Source organism: Oryzias latipes, chromosome 3, assembly GCF_053564925.1.
Source record: "Oryzias latipes strain Hd-rR chromosome 3, Olatipes_Hd-rR_3.1".
NCBI lineage: Eukaryota > Metazoa > Chordata > Actinopteri > Beloniformes > Adrianichthyidae > Oryzias > Oryzias latipes.
Genome location: NC_136239.1, coordinates 42547432 through 42570000, shown reverse-complemented (window position 1 = coordinate 42570000; position 22569 = coordinate 42547432). Strand labels below are relative to the sequence as shown.

The 22569-nt window shown below is 39.5% G+C and overlaps 1 protein-coding gene across 12 annotated transcripts in view; it reads right to left on the bottom strand.

Moving 5' to 3' along the window:
* The window catches only part of celf1 (cugbp, Elav-like family member 1), a 51208-nt gene that overhangs the window by 840 nt on the left and 27799 nt on the right, over positions 1-22569 (bottom strand). For 7 of the 12 annotated variants that reach the window (XM_078944806.1, XM_078944808.1, XM_078944810.1 and 4 more), the window contains 9 exons: positions 6266-6345; positions 6029-6190; positions 5886-5955; positions 5702-5818; positions 3674-3790; positions 3391-3579; positions 3165-3308; positions 2046-2216; positions 1-17 (listed from right to left, as the gene is read on the bottom strand). The exon at positions 1-17 is cut by the window's left edge and continues 840 nt beyond it. In XM_078944806.1, the coding sequence (XP_078800932.1) occupies positions 2089-2216; positions 3165-3308; positions 3391-3579; positions 3674-3790; positions 5702-5818; positions 5886-5955; positions 6029-6190; positions 6266-6345 (1007 nt within the window). In that variant the 3' untranslated portion in view covers positions 1-17; positions 2046-2088. The remainder of the gene's footprint in view (positions 18-2045; positions 2217-3164; positions 3309-3390; positions 3580-3673; positions 3791-5701; positions 5819-5885; positions 5956-6028; positions 6191-6265; positions 6346-22569) is intronic. The other 5 variants (XM_078944807.1, XM_078944809.1, XM_078944811.1 and 2 more) reach the window with 1 other exon arrangement.

Here is a 22569-nt window from a genome sequence, read left to right as displayed (position 1 = left end):
AGATGGAGGTCTGAGGTCTGGAAGAACAGACGGAAAAGACACAACAGAGACACAAAGCTGTGTTAAACATGACAAGTACAACAAACAACAATGAACACAAGAAAACACAACAAACAAGAAGAAACAAAAACAAACACAAACAAATATAACAAACAACAATGAACACAACAAACACATCGAACAAAAACAAACACAAACAACAATGAACCCAACAACCAACTACAAACACAATAAACACAAACAAATAAAATAAACAACAACAAACACAATGAACGAAAACAAACACAACAAACAACAATGAGCACAACAACCAACTACAAACACAAACAAATACAACAAACACAAACAAACAACAACAAACACAATGAACAAACACAAACAACAATGAACACAACAACCAACTACAAACTCAATAAACACAAATAAAAAAACAACAACAATCACAAACAAACAACAACAAACACAATGAACAAAAACAAACACAACAAACAACAATGAACACAACAAACAACAACAATCACATTGAACAAAAACAAACAGAAACAACAATGAACACAACAACCAACTACAAACACTATAAACACAAACAAATAAAATAAACAACAAACACAATGAACAAAAACAACAAACAACAATTAACACAACAAACGACAACAAACACATTGAACAAAAACAAACAAAAAAAAACAACAATGACTACAACAACCAACTACAAACACAATAAATACAAACAAATAAAATAAACAACAACAAACACAATGAACAAAAACAACAAACAACAATTAACACAACAAACGACAACAAACACATTGAACAAAAACAAACACAAAAAAACAACAATGACTACAACAACCAACTACAAACACAATAAATACAAACAAATACAATAAACAACAACAAACATAAACACAAAACAACAAACAAACAACAATGAACACAACAATTAACTATAAACAACAACAACCAACTACAAACAACAACTAACACAATAAACACAAACAAACACAACAAACATCACCGAACAATAACAACCATACCAAACATCAAACATACATAAACAAACAACAACAAACAAAAATGTTTGAGCAAATGATTGAAGGACAAACAAAAAACACAAACAAACAAATACAATAAACAACAACAGACAACAACAAATACAAACAACAACAAACACAATGAACAAACACAAACTCAATACACAACAACAAACAACAACAAACACAAACATACACAAACAAACAACAATGAACACATCAACCAACTTTAAACAACAACAAACATAATAAACACAAACATGTACAATAACCAACACTAAACACAACAAACAACAACAAACACAATGAACAAAAACCAACACAATAAACAACAACAAACACAAACAAACAACAATGAACACAACAACTAAAAGCAACAACAAACACAATGAACACAAACAAACAACAACAAACACAATAAACACAAACAAACACATCAAACAACAACAAACACAAACAAACAACAATGAATACAACAACCAACTACAAACAACATCTAACACAATAAACACAAACAAACCCAACAAACATCACCGAACAATAACAACCATACCAAACATCAAACATACATAAACAAACAACAACAAACAAAAATGTTTGAGCAAATGATTGAAGGACAAACAAATGAAGCAAAGGGTGAAGAAGCGGAGAACAAGTAATCACATGACCTCAAAAGAAATGAGGAAAGATTTAACTGCAACCCCGCCCCCCACACACATACACACACACACACACACACACACACACACACAGACGTGAGCTTTGTTTGGGGACCCTCTGTTTCATGTGAAGGGACAGTGTTCCAAGGGTCTCCTGTGTTTTGTGGGGTTCTTGATCTTGGTGGGAACATTCTCATGAGGTGTTGGAAAGTTCTGCCAACAGAGCGTTCTGGTTGAACCTTCTTACCGTTTTTATTACGTCTGTCCCACATCAGTGCTTTTATGAACAAACACATCTTTGAGATTTGATGGTTTTTCACACAAACATGGTTTACAGCCGAATGAGACTCACCGGGACGCCCCCCTTCCTCTCAGCCGCTCAGACCCCCACACCTTCAGTAGGGCTTGCTGTCGTTCTTGGAGCGCTTCAGTTGGACCTTAAGTCTTTTCATACCGATCTGAAATCCGTTCATGGACTGGATGGCAGCTTGTGATGAAACGGGGTTATCATAACTCACAAAGCCTGTCAAAGACAAAACAAACACTAGAAATCATGGGAAAAACACCTCAATGCAATGAGCAGCTCTGCAACATCATCATCTGTCCGTCCGTCCATCTTCAGAACCTGCTGAATCCCTCTTAGGGGCACAGGGTTGCTGGGGCCTATCCCAGCTACTGTCAGGCAAAGGTGGAGTGTATCCTGAACAGGTCACCAGTCTGTCGCAGGGCCTCAAACACAAACATTCACACCTAGAGATCATCTGCAACCACCAAAGAACCTGTGCAGCACGTTCTTGGACTATGGAAGGAACCGGGAGAACCTGTGAAGACCTGACCCAAACTCACTCCTTTTTCAGGGCAGACAAACACTCAGAGACTCACTCCAGTCTTGAGGACGCAAAGGCAAAAAAACAGTGAGGTCATGCGACCCACTGGTTTGGATGGAGTCCGGATAAAACCGGTCTTTCAGCTTCACAGGTAAATAACATCTTGGCAGCTTATGAAGGAACAAAGCTCAACGCGCTCCCGGAGTTTAGGGTTCAAACCCAATGCTGGTCCACCAGGCTGGACGTGTTATTAACATTTCTGGCTGACAGGCTAAAGGAACTCCACCTTCTGGATCCCACCACATTTAGGAGCAAGCAGAAGTTCTCCAAACACTGAGACCCTTTTAGAGTACAGTCACCTTGACATCGCTTAGCCTTTGAGATTTGAGGTGGAACCTGCTGCCATAAACCTTCTTCATGGAAACTCCTGGATTTGGAATTTTTCTTTGCCTGTTACACTTCAAAACTGGAAGTTTGTAGGATTTCTACTGAAAGAAACTTCTAACATGGGAGTCATCATAGTGGCTGATAAAGAGAAGAAGGGACAGGAACATCAGAGGCTTCTGTTGAGGAGGTTCCAGGGTGAGGAGCATCTGTGCTCACAGTGTCCGATGACCTACCACAGTTCCTTTTCAGAAACTCACCAAAACACTTGCTGAGGTTTGTCTGTTTGTCGATGAAGACCTTTGCAGAGATCACGTTTCCGAACGGCAGGAACATCTGCAGCAGGTCTTGATCTCCAAACTCCTGGGGGAGGTGGTAAATGAACAGATTGGCTCCTTCTGGACCTGCCAACCAATGAGAGTGTAACCAGCACGAGACCTTTATCTACAGCTCCTGTCATGGCACCTGGTTTCCGTCCGAACTCACCTTCCTTCTGGCTGCCTGCAGCTGAGACGCTTTGTTGGGACAGCAGACTCTGGTTGTAGAGGCCGGGGAGGGCAGCCGCAGCAGCATACTGCTGGATTCCGGAGTAGGCCTGGCTTAGTGCCTCCATGGTGTTACCCGAGCCGTTGGTGAGACCTCCTGAAGAAAGGCTGTTGTTCAGGGCCGCCATCCCTGCAGCAGAAACAAGACACCACAGGAAGTGAGCCGAACCATATGCAGACAACCAGCAGAAAGCAGATCAGGAGGTCAGGGTCCTGATCTTTACCTGCCAAGGAGCCCATGTTGATGCCGGCACCAGCACTGGCAGCCAGAGACTGCAGAGCCCCCAGGGAGGCCATGGGGTTCACTGAGGAGTTGCTGGAGGAGGTAGGGGAGGAACCTGCTTTGGAAACATTGACGGTATTATTAAGGGTTTGAGAAGAATGACGGCACATTCTTGTTCCGGACTGAACTGCGAATGGGGGTAAAGGCAAGGCAAGGCGAGGCGAGGCGAGGCAAGTTTATTTGTGTAGCATCATAGAAATAATCAACGTAAAATTTACGTTAAAAGAAAAAAATTGAAAATTGATTTAAAAATAAAGGAAGGAAAGGAAAGAAAAGTGCAGATAGGACCTTTCAGTCATATACACGGCTAAACAGAAATGTTTTAAGTCTAGATTTGAACATGAACACAGAAGAGGCCTGTCTTATGACTTCAGGGAGGCTGTTCCAGATTTTAGCTGCAGAATATTGAAACGCTGATTCCCCTTGTTTAGTTCTGACTCTGGGAATCAACAGGAGGCCGGCCCCTGAGGTCCTCAGAGTACGAGATGGTTCATATGGCACTAACATGTCAGAGATGTACTTTGGTGCTCGGCCATGGAGAGACTTGTACACAAGCAGAGCTGCTTTGAAGTAATAATAATAATAATAATAATGGATTGGATTTATCTGCGCTTTTCAAGACACTCAAAGCGCTTACATTGTGTCCATTATTCATTCACTCCTCATTCATACTTGGTGATGGTAAGCTATGGTTGTAGCCACAGCTGCCCTGGGGCAGACTGACAGAGGCGTGGCTGCCAGTTCGCTCCTACGGCCCCTCTGACCATCACCGGGACATTCATACACATTCACACACCAGTGGAGCCACACTGGAGGCAAGGAGGGTGAAGTGTCTTGCCCAAGGACACAACGACATTTTTTTGGCTGGTGGGAGCGGGGATCGAACTGCCAACCCTTCGGTCATTGGACGACCTGCTCAACCACCTGAGCCACTGTCGCCCGAAGTCTATTCTTTGAGGTACAGGGAGCCAGTGCAGAGACCTGAGCACAGGGCTAATGTGATCATACTTCCTGGTTCTGGTCAGGGTAAAGGGTCTGGGGGTCAAATCCAGACAAGAGCTTGTGTGAAAGCAGTTCTTGTGTTTTCATGGTCTTTGGTTTTCATCTGGACACTACCTGCAGTCTGTTCCCCTGAGCTCTGTCTTTCTTCCGTTCTGAAGTGTTCTTGGTGCCTTTACCTAAAGGGGGGCTCTGGGAAAACTGTCCACACGTGGACATAATGCCTGTCTAGTAGGAATTTCAACCCCCCACCCAATTAACAGCCCCCAGAGCAACAGCCCCTCCAATGACTGTTCCATCTGTTTACAGTACATTCACACCTTGATCACCAAAGCCCAGAGTCTGGAGAGCGTCTCTGCCATGGTCCCTCCATTCAGACACGTCAACCGTCCTGAGGCCGACTTGCAGAGGTGGTCCAGAGTCCGCTTTAGAGCATTCTGGTGCTTCGTGGTTGGGTAGCACATGTGTTGGCAACGTCTGGGCGAAACTCCCCAATTTGAACCAAACCGCAAACAACTTTGTGTTAAACGCAGACTGTGAAGGAAAAGAGAAAGCTCACTTCTCCTCCAGAGTCTAGAACATTTCCTCTCTCTGTGAACGACCACAAGCCTTTCGTCTGCCATTTATTGGTAGACGGTCACCAATGGAAAGAGCTCATACTGCCACCATGGGGGGGCAGTGGCAACCACACGTGGCAGAGGGATCGCCATGGACCATGAGAGAACAAGGAGAAGATGGGCCAGAAGAACAAGTGTGATGACCCCTAAAGGTTTACCATTAAAATGTGTGTGGGGGGGTTCTTCATCACTTCAGCCAGAACGATGTTTGTGATGATGGTTTGATGTGAATCCGTCTCATTTGTTCTACAAACCCCATCTTTTCCTGTGTCTTCAGGGTGGAACGTGAAGAGCTCCACTCCTGGTGGGTGAAGCTTCAACATGACAGTGACACAGCAGAGAGCTCTGGTTACCTGAGCTTGTGAGCGCGCTCAGTGGGCTGCTGGAGGTCGCCATGGTGCTGGGCCCTGAGGGCGTGACCTGTGTGGCTGCTGCTGCCAAAGCTGCCAGGTTCTGCATGCTGTTCAAACCTGCAGAAATCACAGATGAGGTTAAAAGGTCAAGATCTGGATGGAACCGTAGGCTCTGAGTTTTTACCTGAAGCCGGGTGCAGACTGCCGAGCGCGTTCCCGGGGGAGGCTGCCTGCTGCAGCAGCTGCAGGTACAGCTGAGGCAGACGGGAACAGTTTAGACGTGGATCGGTCAGGATCACTGGAGAACCCAGACGTTCTTTAACTCACCGCGAGGTACTGCGGCCCCAGGCCGCCGAAGCCGGTCAGGTTTCCCCACATGGAGGCGGCGCTGAGCTGCTGCAGCTGCAGCTGCAGCTGCTGCGCCAAGCGTTTCTGCTCCTTGTCCTTCTGGGTGTCTGCGAACTTCACCACGATGGGGGAGGAGCAGCCCTGGAACAGACAGAACCACCGCAGCTGTCAACACGCAGAGGCGGAGACGGCGGCGTCAGGACAGACGTCTGTCACCTCCATGGTCTGGGACTGGTGCATGGACTTGATGGCCGCCTGCGCCATTTGTCGAGCCGTAAACGTGACAAACGCACATCCTGCAAGAGAGAGAGGAGCTCAGGGTCAGCCTGTTCACTGAACTGACGGACGTTTCCTAACATCTGGGGTCCATCACAGTGGACCCCCCCCCCCCCCTCTCTCCGGGTGGGGGGGACACGACTGTAACAGGACAGCATCCATCAGATCCTGGCTGAAACAGCATCACAGCTTCTTCCTGGATGTGGTGGAGCGTCTTCAGGATGACGAGTCCTCGTTTCTGTCCACAGTGACACTCCCTCCAGTCGTCCACCTCCAGGGGGCTCACGTGGGGGCAGACCACCCCTTCCCTCATGGAGAAGCCTCAGACAGCTGAGAGGTCTCCATGACGATGGCGGTCCACTCAACCACCACCACAACCGCTCTCACATCCTCAGAAACTGTGCTGGGCTGCAGGATCGCCACCACGATTCAGGGGGAGGGGCTGAGGGCTAGGGTGGGAAGGGTCGGTGGGGAGAGGCTGACTCTCAGCCCCTCCCTCCTAGCAGGAGACTGTGGTCCATCAGCCCCTCCCACAGTCAACCTCTTGAACACATGGCCAAGTGCCCCCCAGATGACCCGCTCAACCCCCCCCCCCAAAAAGAAACAAAAACTGGAGCACCCCAGTTTGTACTTCCTGTTCTTTCAAACCTGTTTGGGCATCAAACACCAGAGTGGGTTCATGTCCCGGTGAAGTTAAAGGACACGGACTAAAATGTTCTGGTTCTGATTTATCAAAGACAGAGAAAGACTAAAAGACAGAAAAAGACTAGAATACAGAAAATGACTAGACGACAGAAAATGACTAGAATACAGAAAATGACTAGAAGACAGAGGATGACTAGAATACAGAAAATGACTAGAAGACAGAAAATGACTACAATACAGAAAATAACTAGAAGACAGAAAATGACTAGAATACAGAAAATGACTAGAAGACAGATGATGACTATAAAACAGAAAATGACTAGAAGACAGAGGATGACTATAAAACAGAAAATGACTAGAAGACAGAGGATGACTAGAAGACAGAAAATGACTAGAAGACAGAAAAAGACTAGAAGACAGATAATGACTAGAAGATAGAGGATGACTAGAAGACAGAGGATGACTAGAAGACAGAGAATGACTAAAAGACAGAGGATGACTAGAAGACAGAGAATGACTAAAAGACAGAGGATGACTATAAAACAGAAAATGACTAGAAGACAGAAAATGACTAGAAGACAGAGGATGACTAGAATACAGAAAATGACGAAAAGAAAGAGGACTAGAATACAGAAAATGACTAGAAGACAGAAAATGACTAGAATACAGAAAATGACTAGAAGACAGAAAATGACTAGAATACAGAAAATGACTAGAAGACAGAAAATGACTAGAATACAGAAAATGACTAGAAGACAGAAAAAGACTAGAAGACAGATAATGACTAGAAGATAGAGGATGACTAGAAGACAGAGGATGACTAGAAGACAGAGAATGACTAAAAGACAGAGGATGACTAGAAGACAGAGAATGACTAAAAGACAGAGGATGACTATAAAACAGAAAATGACTAGAAGACAGAAAATGACTAGAAGACAGAGGATGACTAGAATACAGAAAATGACGAAAAGACAGAGGACTAGAATACAGAAAATGACTAGAAGACAGAAAATGACTAGAATACAGAAAATGACTAGAAGACAGAAAATGACTAGAATACAGAAAATGACTAGAAGACAGAAAATGACTAGAATACAGAAAATGACTAGAAGACAGAAAATGACTAGAATACAGAAAATGACTAGAAGACAGAAAATGACTAGAATACAGAAAATGACTAGAAGACAGAAAATGACTAGAATACAGAAAATAACTAGAAGACAGAAAATGACTAGAATACAGAAAATGACTAGAAGACAAATGATGACTATAAAACAGAAAATGACTATAAAACAGAAAATGACTAGAAGACAGAGGATGACTATAAAACAGAAAATGACTAGAAGATAGAAGATGACTAGAAGACAGAGAATGACTAGAAGACAGAGGATGACTAGAAGAAAGAGAATGACTAGAAGACAGAAAATGACTAAAAGACAGAGGATGACTAGAATACAGAAAATGACTAGAAGACAGAGGATGACTAGAAGACAGAGGATGACTATAAAACAGAGGATGACTAGAAGACAGAGAATGACTAAAAGACAGAGGATGACTAGAAGACATAGGATGACTAGAAGACAGAGAATGATTAGAAGACAGAAAATGACTAGAAGACTGAGGATGACCAGAAGACAGAATGACTAAAAGACAAAGGATGACTAAAAGACAGAGAATGACTAAAAGACAGAGGATGACTATGAAGCAGAAAATGACTAGAAGATAGAGGATGACTAGAAGACAGAGTATGACTAGAAGACAGAGGATGACTAGAAGACAGAGGATGACTAAAAGACAGAGGATGACTATAAAACAGAAAATGACTAGAAGACAGAGGATGACTAGAAGACAGAAAATGACGAAAAGACAGAAAAAGACTAGAAGACAGATAATGACTAGAAGATAGAGGATGACTAGAAAACAGAGGATGACTAGAAGACAGAAAATGACTAAAAGACAGAGGAGGACTAGAATACAGAAAATGACTAGAAGACAGAAAATGACTAGAATACAGAAAATGACTAGAAGACAGAAAATGACTAGAATACAGAAAATGACTAGAATACAGAAAATGACTAGAATACAGAAAATGACTAGAAGACAGAAAATGACTAGAATACAGAAAATGACTAGAAGACAGAAAATGACTAGAATACAGAAAATAACTAGAAGACAGAAAATGACTAGAATACAGAAAATGACTAGAAGACAGATGATGACTATAAAACAGAAAATGACTAGAAGACAGAGGATGACTATAAAACAGAAAATGACTAGAAGACAGAGGATGACTAGAAGACAGAAAAAGACTGGAAGACAGATAATGACTAGAAGATAGAGGATGACTAGAAGACAGAGGATGACTAGAAGACAGAGAATGACTAAAAGACAGAGGATGACTAGAGGACAGAGAATGACTAAAAGACAGAGGATGACTATAAAACAGAAAATGACTAGAAGACAGAAAATGACTAGAAGACAGAGGATGACTAGAATACAGAAAATGACTAAAAGACAGAGGACTAGAAGACAGAAAATGACTAGAAGACAGAAAATGACTAGAAGACAGAAAATGACTAGAAGACAGAAAATGACTAGAAGACAGAAAATGACTAGAATACAGAAAATGACTAGAAGACAGAAAATGACTAGAATACAGAAAATGACTAGAAGACAGAAAATGACTAGAATACAGAAAATGACTAGAAGACAGAAAATGACTAGAATACAGAAAATAACTAGAAGACAGATGATGACTATAAAACAGAAAATGACTATAAAACAGAAAATGACTAGAAGACAGAGGATGACTAGAAGACAGAAAATGACTAGAAGACAGAAAAAGACTAGAAGACAGATAATGACTAGAAGATAGAGGATGACTAGAAGACAGAGGATGACTAGAAGACAGAGAATGACTAAAAGACAGAGGATGACTAGAAGACAGAGAATGACTAAAAGACAGAGGATGACTATAAAACAGAAAATGACTAGAAGATAGAGGATGACTAGAAGACAGAGAATGACTAAAAGACAGAGGATGACTAGAAGAAAGAGAATGACTAGAAGACAGAAAATGACTAAAAGACAGAGGATGACTAGAATACAGAAAGTGACTAGAAGACAGAGGATGACTAGAAGACAGAGGATGACTATAAAACAGAGGATGACTAGAAGACATAGGATGACTAGAAGACAGAGAATAACTAGAAGACAGAAAATGATTAGAAGACTGAGGATGACCAGAAGACAGAATGACTAAAAGACAGAGGATGACTAAAAGACAGAGAATGACTAAAAGACAGAGGATGACTATGAAACAGAAAATGACTAGAAGATAGAGGATGACTAGAAGACAGAGTATGACTAGAAGACAGAGGATGACTAGAAGACAGAGGATGACTATAAGACAGAGGATGACTATAAAACAGAAAATGACTAGAAGACAGAGGATGACTAGAAGACAGAAAATGACGAAAAGACAGAAAAAGACTAGAAGACAGATAATGACTAGAAGATAGAGGATGACTAGAAAACAGAGGATGACTAGAAGACAGAAAATGACTAAAAGACAGAGGACTAGAATACAGAAAATGACTAGAAGACAGAAAATGACTAGAAGACAGAAAATGACTAGAATACAGAAAATGACTAGAAGACAGAAAATGACTAGAATACAGAAAATGACTAGAAGACAGAAAATGACTAGAATACAGAAAATGACTAGAAGACAGAAAATGACTAGAATACAGAAAATGACTAGAAGACAGAAAATGACTAGAATACAGAAAATAACTAGAAGACAGAAAATGACTAGAATACAGAAAATGACTAGAAGACAGATGATGACTATAAAACAGAAAATGACTAGAAGACAGAGGATGACTATAAAACAGAAAATGACTAGAAGACAGAGGATGACTAGAAGACAGAAAAAGACTAGAAGACAGATAATGACTAGAAGATAGAGGATGACTAGAAGACAGAGGATGACTAGAAGACAGAGAATGACTAAAAGACAGAGGATGACTAGAAGACAGAGAATGACTAAAAGACAGAGGATGACTATAAAACAGAAAATGACTAGAAGATAGAGGATGACTAGAAGACAGAGAATGACTAGAAGACAGAGGATGACTAGAAGAAAGAGAATGACTAGAAGACAGAAAATGACTAAAAGACAGAGGATGACAAGAATACAGAAAATGACTAGAAGACAGAGGATGACTAGAAGACAGAGGATGACTATAAAAGAGAGGATGACTAGAAGACAGAGAATGACTAAAAGACAGAGGATGACTAGAAGACATAGGATGACTAGAAGACAGAGAATGACTAGAAGACAGAAAATGACTAGAAGACTGAGAATGACCAGAAGACAGAATGACTAAAAGACAGAGGATGACTAAAAGACAGAGAATGACTAAAAGACAGAGGATGACTATGAAGCAGAAAATGACTAGAAGATAGAGGATGACTAGAAGACAGAGTATGACTAGAAGACAGAGGATGACTAGAAGACAGAGGATGACTATAAGACAGAGGATGACTATAAAACAGAAAATGACTAGAAGACAGAGGATGACTAGAAGACAGAAAATGACGAAAAGACAGAAAAAGACTAGAAGACAGATAATGACTAGAAGATAGAGGATGACTAGAAATCAGAGGATGACTAGAAGACAGAAAATGACTAAAAGACAGAGGAGGACTAGAATACAGAAAATGACTAGAAGACAGAAAATGACTAGAATACAGAAAATGACTAGAAGACAGAAAATGACTAAAAGACAGAAAATGACTAGAAGACAGAAAATGACTAGAATACAGAAAATGACTAGAAGACAGAAAATGACTAGAATACAGAAAATGACTAGAAGACAGAAAATGACTACAATACAGAAAATAACTAGAAGACAGAAAATGACTAGAATACAGAAAATGACTAGAAGACAGATGATGACTATAAAACAGAAAATGACTAGAAGACAGAGGATGACTATAAAACAGAAAATGACTAGAAGACAGAGGATGACTAGAAGACAGAAAATGACTAGAAGACAGAAAAAGACTAGAAGACAGATAATGACTAGAAGATAGAGGATGACTAGAAGACAGAGGATGACTAAAAGACAGAGAATGACTAAAAGACAGAGGATGACTAGAAGACAGAGAATGACTAAAAGACAGAGGATGACTATAAAACAGAAAATGACTAGAAGACAGAGAATGACTAGAAGACAGAGGATGACTAGAAGAAAGAGAATGACTAGAAGACTGAGGATGACTAGAAGACAGAGAAAGACTAGAAGACAGAGGATGACTAGAAGACAGAGAATGACTAAAAGACAGGATGACTAGAATACAGAAAATGACTAGAAGACAGAGGATGACTAGAAGACAGAAAATGATTAGAAGACAGAGGATGACTACAAGACAGAGGATGACTATAAAACAGAAAATGACTAGAAGACAGAGGATGACTATAAGACAGAGGATGACTATAAAACAGAGAATGACTATAAGACAGAGAAAGACTAGAAGTCAGAAAATGACTAGAAGATAGAGGATGACTAGAATACAGAAAATGACTAGAAGACTGAGGATGATTAGAAGACAGAGAAAGACTAGAAGACAGAGGATGACTAGAAGACAGAAAATGACTAGAAGTCAGAAAATGACTAGAAATTAGAGGATGACTAGAAGACAAAGAATGACTAGAAGACAGAGGATGACTAGAAGACAGAGGATGACTAGAATACAGAAAATGACTAGAAGACTGAGGATGACTAGAAGACAGAAAATGACTAGAAGACAGAGGATGACTAGAAGACAGAGAATGACCAAAAGACAGAGGATGACTAGAAGACAGAAAATGACTAGAAGACAGAGGATGACTAGAAGACAAAAAATGACAAGAAGACAGAGGATGACTACAAGACAGAGGATGACTATAAAACAGAAAATGACTAGAAGACAAAGGATGACAAGACAGAGGATGACTATAAAACAGAGAAAGACTAGAAGTCAGAAAATGACTAGAAGATAGAGGATGACTAGAAGACAGAGAATGACTAGAAGACAGAGGATGACTAGAAGACAGAGGATGATTAGAATACAGAAAATGACTAGAAGACAGAGGCAGACTAGAAGACAGAGAAAGACTAGAAGACAGAAAATGACTAGAAGACAGAGAATGACTAGAAGACAGAGGATGACTAGAAGAAAGAGAATGACTAGAAGACAGAAAATGACTAAAAGACAGAGGATGACTAGAATACAGAAAATGACTAGAAGACAGAGAATGACTAGAAGACAGAGGATGACTATAAAACAGAGGATGACTAGAAGACAGAGAATGACTAAAAGACAGAGGATGACTAGAAGACATAGGATGACTAGAAGACAGAGAATGACTAGAAGACAGAAAATGACTAGAAGACTGAGGATGACCAGAAGACAGAATGACTAAAAGACAGAGGATGACTAAAAGACAGAGAATGACTAGAAGACAGAGGATGACTAGAAGACAGAAAATGACTAGAAGACTGAGGATGACTAGAAGACAGAGAAAGACTAGAAGACAGAGGATGACTAGAAGACAGAGAATGACTAAAAGACAGGATGACTAGAATACAGAAAATGACTAGAAGACAGAGGATGACTAGAAGACAGAGAATGACTAAAAGACAGGATGACTAGAATACAGAAAATGACTAGAAGACAGAGGATGACTAGAAGACAGAAAATGATTAGAAGACAGAGGATGACTACAAGACAGAGGATGACTATAAAATAGAAAATGACTAGAAGACAGAGGATGACTATAAGACAGAGGATGACTATAAAACAGAGAATGACTATAAGACAGAGAAAGACTAGAAGTCAGAAAATGACTAGAAGATAGAGGATGACTAGAATACAGAAAATGACTAGAAGACTGAGGATGATTAGAAGACAGAGAAAGACTAGAAGACAGAGGATGACTAGAAGACAGAAAATGACTAGAAGTCAGAAAATGACTAGAAATTAGAGGATGACTAGAAGACAAAGAATGACTAGAAGACAGAGGATGACTAGAAGACAGAGGATGACTAGAATACAGAAAATGACTAGAAGACTGAGGATGACTAGAAGACAGAAAATGACTAGAAGACAGAGGATGACTAGAAGACAGAGAATGACCAAAAGACAGAGGATGACTAGAAGACACAAAAATGACTAGAAGACAGAGGATGACTAGAAGACAAAAAATGACAAGAAGACAGAGGATGACTATAAAACAGAAAATGACTAGAAGACAAAGGATGACAAGACAGAGGATGACTATAAAACAGAGAAAGACTAGAAGTCAGAAAATGACTAGAAGATAGAGGATTACTAGAAGACAGAGAATGACTAGAAGACAGAGGATGACTAGAAGACAGAGGATGATTAGAATACAGAAAATGACTAGAAGACAGAGGCAGACTAGAAGACAGAGAAAGACTAGAAGACAGAAAATGACTAGAAGACAGAAAATGACTAGAAGACAGAGGATGACTGGAAGACAGAGGATGACTATAAAACAGAAAATGACTAGAAGACAAAGGAAGACAATAAGACAGAGGATGACTATAAAACAGAGAAAGACTAGAAGTCAGAAAATGACTAGAAGATAGAGGATGACTAGAAGACAGATAATGACTAGAAGACAGAGGATGACTAGAAGACAGAGGATGATTAGAATACAGAAAATGACTAGAAGACAGAGGCAGACTAGAAGACAGAGAAAGACTAGAAGACAGAAAATGACTAGAAGACAGAAAATGACTAGAAGACAGAGGATGACTGGAAGACAGAGGATGACTAGAGGACAGAGGATGACTAGAAGACAGAGAATGACTAAAAGACAGAGGATGACTATAAAACAGAAAATGACAAGAAGATAGGATGACTAGAAGACAGAAAAAGACTAGAAGACAGAGGATGACTATAAAACAGAAAATGACTATAAGACAGAGGATGACTATAAAACAGAGAATGACTAGAAGACAGAGGATGACTAGAAGACAGAAAATGACTAGAAGACAGTGTGAAGAATAGTTAGAAACTGCCTTTAACTTTTATTACACTAATGGTTTAAACTTAATTCGCTGAGCATGTATTGTCATCTCAAAATTATATTACATTTGAAGAAAGCACAGCCAAACTATTGTTCTAACAGTTTCTTCCCATACTCCCTCTTTTCTGTGCATGTTTTCTGCTGAGCAGGCCTCAGACTTATCTTCACTTTAGCCTTGGAGCTTCTCTCCACCAGTAACCTGTGGGCGTGATTTTCACACGAGGTCCATCGGACGATCTTCTGAATATGCAAATGCAGGGTTTTTATACCAAGCCCATCCCTGAGCTCGTTGGTTCGGACTTTGAATGTACCATGTTCATCTGTCTGTCCCCTTCGTGTTGGTACGAAGTAAAACCTCCACAAAAGATAAGTAACTGTCTCTGAGTCGTTATTCATTATTTCTGTGTGTAAGAAACTGACGGGGTTACGAACTAAAATGTAATACAGTCCTTTCTAGACACTCCAGTTTCTTCACAGACAGATAATGACTAGAAGATAGAGGATGACTACAAGACAGAGGATGACTAGAAGACAGAGGATGACTAGAGGACAGAGGATGACTAGAAGACAGAGGATGACTAGAAGACAGAGAAAGACTAGAAGACAGAAAATGACTAGAAGATAGAGGATGACTAGACGACAGAGATGACTAGAAGACAGAAAATGACTAGAAGACAGATAATGACTAGAAGATAGAGGATGACTAGAAGACAGAGGATGACTAGAAGACAGAGGATGACTATAAAACAGAGATTTACTAGAAGACAGAGAAAGACTAGAAGATTGAGGATGAGTAGAAGACAGAGGACGACTAGAAGACAGAGAATGACTAGAAGATAGAGGATGACTAGAAGACAGAGGATGACTAGAAGACAGAGAATGACTAAAAGACAGAGGATGACTAGAAGACAGAGAATGACTAAAAGACAGAGGATGACTATAAAACAGAAAATTACTAGAAGACAGAAAATGACTAGAAGACAGAGGATGACTAGAATACAGAAAATGACTAAAAGACAGAGGACTAGAATACAGAAAATGACTAGAAGACAGAAAATGACTAGAATACATAAAATGACTAGAAGACAGAAAATGACTAGAATACAGAAAATGACTAGAAGACAGAAAATGACTAGAATACAGAAAATGACTAGAAGACAGAAAATGACTAGAATACAGAAAATGACTAGAAGACAGAAAATGACTAGAATACAGAAAATGACTAGAAGACAGAAAATGACTAGAATACAGAAAATAACTAGAAGACAGAAAATGACTAGAATACAGAAAATGACTAGAAGACAAATGATGACTATAAAACAGAAAATGACTATAAAACAGAAAATGACTAGAAGACAGAGGATGACTATAAAACAGAAAATGACTAGAAGATAGAGGATGACTAGAAGACAGAGAATGACTAGAAGACAGAGGATGACTAGAAGAAAGAGAATGACTAGAAGACAGAAAATGACTAAAAGACAGAGGATGACTAGAATACAGAAAATGACTAGAAGACAGAGGATGACTAGAAGACAGAGGATGACTATAAAACAGAGGATGACTAGAAGACAGAGAATGACTAAAAGACAGAGGATGACTAGAAGACATAGGATGACTAGAAGACAGAGAATGATTAGAAGACAGAAAATGACTAGAAGACTGAGGATGACCAGAAGACAGAATGACTAAAAGACAAAGGATGACTAAAAGACAGAGAATGACTAAAAGACAGAGGATGACTATGAAGCAGAAAATGACTAGAAGATAAAGGATGACTAGAAGACAGAGTATGACTAGAAGACAGAGGATGACTAGAAGACAGAGGATGACTAAAAGACAGAGGATGACTATAAAACAGAAAATGACTAGAAGACAGAGGATGACTAGAAGACAGAAAATGACGAAGACAGAAAAAGACTAGAAGACAGATAATGACTAGAAGATAGAGGATGACTAGAAAACAGAGGATGACTAGAAGACAGAAAATGACTAAAAGACAGAGGAGGACTAGAATACAGAAAATGACTAGAAGACAGAAAATGACTAGAATACAGAAAATGACTAGAAGACAGAAAATGACTAGAATACAGAAAATGACTAGAATACAGAAAATGACTAGAATACAGAAAATGACTAGAAGACAGAAAATGACTAGAAGACAGAAAATGACTAGAATACAGAAAATGACTAGAAGACAGAAAATGACTAGAATACAGAAAATAACTAGAAGACAGAAAATGACTAGAATACAGAAAATGACTAGAAGACAGATGATGACTATAAAACAGAAAATGACTAGAAGACAGAGGATGACTATAAAACAGAAAATGACTAGAAGACAGAGGATGACTAGAAGACAGAAAAAGACTGGAAGACAGATAATGACTAGAAGATAGAGGATGACTAGAAGACAGAGGATGACTAGAAGACAGAGAATGACTAAAAGACAGAGGATGACTAGAAGACAGAGAATGACTAAAAGACAGAGGATGACTATAAAACAGAAAATGACTAGAAGACAGAAAATGACTAGAAGACAGAGGATGACTAGAATACAGAAAATGACTAAAAGACAGAGGACTAGAAGACAGAAAATGACTAGAAGACAGAAAATGACTAGAAGACAGAAAATGACTAGAAGATAGAAAATGACTAGAAGACAGAAAATGACTAGAATACAGAAAATGACTAGAAGACAGAAAATGACTAGAATACAGAAAATGACTAGAAGACAGAAAATTACTAGAATACAGAAAATGACTAGAAGACAGAAAATGACTAGAATACAGAAAATAACTAGAAGACAGATGATGACTATAAAACAGAAAATGACTATAAAACAGAAAATGACTAGAAGACAGAGGATGACTAGAAGACAGAAAATGACTAGAAGACAGAAAAAGACTAGAAGACAGATAATGACTAGAAGATAGAGGATGACTAGAAGACAGAGGATGACTAGAAGACAGAGAATGACTAAAAGACAGAGGATGACTAGAAGACAGAGAATGACTAAAAGACAGAGGATGACTATAAAACAGAAAATGACTAGAAGATAGAGGATGACTAGAAGACAGAGAATGACTAGAAGACAGAGGATGACTAGAAGAAAGAGAATGACTAGAAGACAGAAAATGACTAAAAGACAGAGGATGACTAGAATACAGAAAATGACTAGAAGACAGAGGATGACTAGAAGACAGAGGATGACTATAAAACAGAGGATGACTAGAAGACATAGGATGACTAGAAGACAGAGAATAACTAGAAGACAGAAAATGATTAGAAGACTGAGGATGACCAGAAGACAGAATGACTAAAAGACAGAGGATGACTAAAAGACAGAGAATGACTAAAAGACAGAGGATGACTATGAAACAGAAAATGACTAGAAGATAGAGGATGACTAGAAGACAGAGTATGACTAGAAGACAGAGGATGACTAGAAGACAGAGGATGACTATAAGACAGAGGATGACTATAAAACAGAAAATGACTAGAAGACAGAGGATGACTAGAAGACAGAAAATGACGAAAAGACAGAAAAAGACTAGAAGACAGATAATGACTAGAAGATAGAGGATGACTAGAAAACAGAGGATGACTAGAAGACAGAAAATGACTAAAAGACAGAGGACTAGAATACAGAAAATGACTAGAAGACAGAAAATGACTAGAAGACAGAAAATGACTAGAATACAGAAAATGACTAAAAGACAGAAAATGACTAGAATACAGAAAATGACTAGAAGACAGAAAATGACTAGAATACAGAAAATGACTAGAAGACAGAAAATGACTAGAATACAGAAAATGACTAGAAGACAGAAAATGACTAGAAGACAGAAAAAGACTAGAAGACAGATAATGACTAGAAGATAGAGGATGACTAGAAGACAGAGGATGACTAAAAGACAGAGAATGACTAAAAGACAGAGGATGACTAGAAGACAGAGAATGACTAAAAGACAGAGGATGACTATAAAACAGAAAATGACTAGAAGACAGAGAATGACTAGAAGACAGAGGATGACTAGAAGAAAGAGAATGACTAGAAGACAGAAAATGACTAAAAGACAGAAGATGACTAGAATACAGAAAATGACTAGAAGACAGAGAATGACTAGAAGACAGAGGATGACTATAAAACAGAGGATGACTAGAAGACAGAGAATGACTAAAAGACAGAGGATGACTAGAAGACATAGGATGACTAGAAGACAGAGAATGACTAGAAGACAGAAAATGACTAGAAGACTGACGATGACCAGAAGACAGAATGACTAAAAGACAGAGGATGACTAAAAGACAGAGAATGACTAGAAGACAGAGGATGACTAGAAGACAGAAAATGACTAGAAGACAGAAAAAGACTAGAAGACAGATAATGACTAGAAGATAGAGGATGACTAGAAGACAGAGGATGACTAAAAGACAGAGAATGACTAAAAGACAGAGGATGACTAGAAGACAGAGAATGAATAAAAGACAGAGGATGACTATAAAACAGAAAATGACTAGAAGACAGAGAATGACTAGAAGACAGAGGATGACTAGAAGAAAGAGAATGACTAGAAGACAGAAAATGACTAAAAGACAGAGGATGACTAGAATACAGAAAATGACTAGAAGACAGAGAATGACTAGAAGACAGAGGATGACTATAAAACAGAGGATGACTAGAAGACAGAGAATGACTAAAAGACAGAGGATGACTAGAAGACATAGGATGACTAGAAGACAGAGAATGACTAGAAGACAGAAAATGACTAGAAGACTGAGGATGACCAGAAGACAGAATGACTAAAAGACAGAGGATGACTAAAAGACAGAGAATGACTAGAAGACAGAGGATGACTAGAAGACAGAAAATGACTAGAAGACTGAGGATGACTAGAAGACAGAGAAAGACTAGAAGACAGAGGATGACTAGAAGACAGAGAATGACTAAAAGACAGGATGACTAGAATACAGAAAATGACTAGAAGACAGAGGATGACTAGAAGACAGAAAATGATTAGAAGACAGAGGATGACTACAAGACAGAGGATGACTATAAAATAGAAAATGACTAGAAGACAGAGGATGACTATAAGACAGAGGATGACTATAAAACAGAGAATGACTATAAGACAGAGAAAGACTAGAAGTCAGAAAATGACTAGAAGATAGAGGATGACTAGAATACAGAAAATGACTAGAAGACTGAGGATGATTAGAAGACAGAGAAAGACTAGAAGACAGAGGATGACTAGAAGACAGAAAATGACTAGAAGTCAGAAAATGACTAGAAATTAGAGGATGACTAGAAGACAAAGAATGACTAGAAGACAGAGGATGACTAGAAGACAGAGGATGACTAGAATACAGAAAATGACTAGAAGACTGAGGATGACTAGAAGACAGAAAATGACTAGAAGACAGAGGATGACTAGAAGACAGAGAATGACCAAAAGACAGAGGATGACTAGAAGACAGAAAATGACTAGAAGACAGAGGATGACTAGAAGACAAAAAATGACAAGAAGACAGAGGATGACTATAAAACAGAAAATGACTAGAAGACAAAGGATGACAAGACAGAGGATGACTATAAAACAGAGAAAGACTAGAAGTCAGAAAATGACTAGAAGATAGAGGATGACTAGAAGACAGAGAATGACTAGAAGACAGAGGATGACTAGAAGACAGAAGATGATTAGAATACAGAAAATGACTAGAAGACAGAGGCAGACTAGAAGACAGAAAATGACTAGAAGACAGAAAATGACTAGAAGACAGAGGATGACTGGAAGACAGAGGATGACTATAAAACAGAAAATGACTAGAAGACAAAGGAAGACAATAAGACAGAGGATGACTATAAAACAGAGAAAGACTAGAAGTCAGAAAATGACTAGAAGATAGAGGATGACTAGAAGACAGAGAATGACTAGAAGACAGAGGATGACTAGAAGACAGAGGATGATTAGAATACAGAAAATGACTAGAAGACAGAGGCAGACTAGAAGACAGAGAAAGACTAGAAGACAGAAAATGACTAGAAGACAGAAAATGACTAGAAGACAGAGGATGACTGGAAGACAGAGGATGACTAGAGGACAGAGGATGACTAGAAGACAGAGAATGACTAAAAGACAGAGGATGACTATAAAACAGAAAATGACAAGAAGATAGGATGACTAGAAGACAGAAAAAGACTAGAAGACAGAGGATGACTATAAAACAGAAAATGACTATAAGACAGAGGATGACTATAAAACAGAGAATGACTAGAAGACAGAGGATGACTAGAAGACAGAAAATGACTAGAAGACAGTGTGAAGAATAGTTAGAAACTGCCTTTAACTTTTATTACACTAATGGTTTAAACTTAATTCGCTGAGCATGTATTGTCATCTCAAAATTATATTACATTTGAAGAAAGCACAGCCAAACTATTGTTCTAACAGTTTCTTCCCATACTCCCTCTTTTCTGTGCATGTTTTCTGCTGAGCAGGCCTCAGACTTATCTTCACTTTAGCCTTGGAGCTTCTCTCCACCAGTAACCTGTGGGCGTGATTTTCACTCGAGGTCCATCGGACGATCTTCTGAATATGCAAATGCAGGGTTTTTATACCAAGCCCATCCCTGAGCTCGTTGGTTCGGACTTTGAATGTACCATGTTCATCTGTCTGTCCCCTTCGTGTTGGTACGAAGTAAAACCTCCACAAAAGATAAGTAACTGTCTCTGAGTCGTTATTCATTATTTCTGTGTGTAAGAAACTGACGGGGTTACGAACTAAAATGTAATACAGTCCTTTCTAGACACTCCAGTTTCTTCACAGACAGATAATGACTAGAAGATAGAGGATGACTACAAGACAGAGGATGACTACAAGACAGAGGATGACTAGAAGACAGAGGATGACTAGAGGACAGAGGATGACTAGAAGACAGAGGATGACTAGAAGACAGAGAAAGACTAGAAGACAGAAAATGACTAGAAGATAGAGGATGACTAGACGACAGAGATGACTAGAAGACAGAAAATGACTAGAAGACAGATAATGACTAGAAGATAGAGGATGACTAGAAGACAGAGGATGACTAGAAGACAGAGGATGACTATAAAACAGAGATTTACTAGAAGACAGAGAAAGACTAGAAGATTGAGGATGAGTAGAAGACAGAGGACGACTAGAAGACAGAGAATGACTAGAAGACAGAGGATGACTAGAAGACAGAGGATGACTAGAGGACAGAGGATGACTAGAAGACAGAGGATGACTAGAAGACAGAGAAAGACTAGAAGACAGAGAATGACTAGAAGACAGAGGATGACTAGAAGACAGAGGATGACTAGAGGACAGAGGATGACTAGAAGACAGAGGATGACTAGAAGACAGAGAAAGACTAGAAGACAGAGGATGCTTAGAAGACAGAGGATGACTAGAGGACAGAGGATGACTATAAAACAGAAAATGACAAGAAGATAGGATGACTAGAAGAC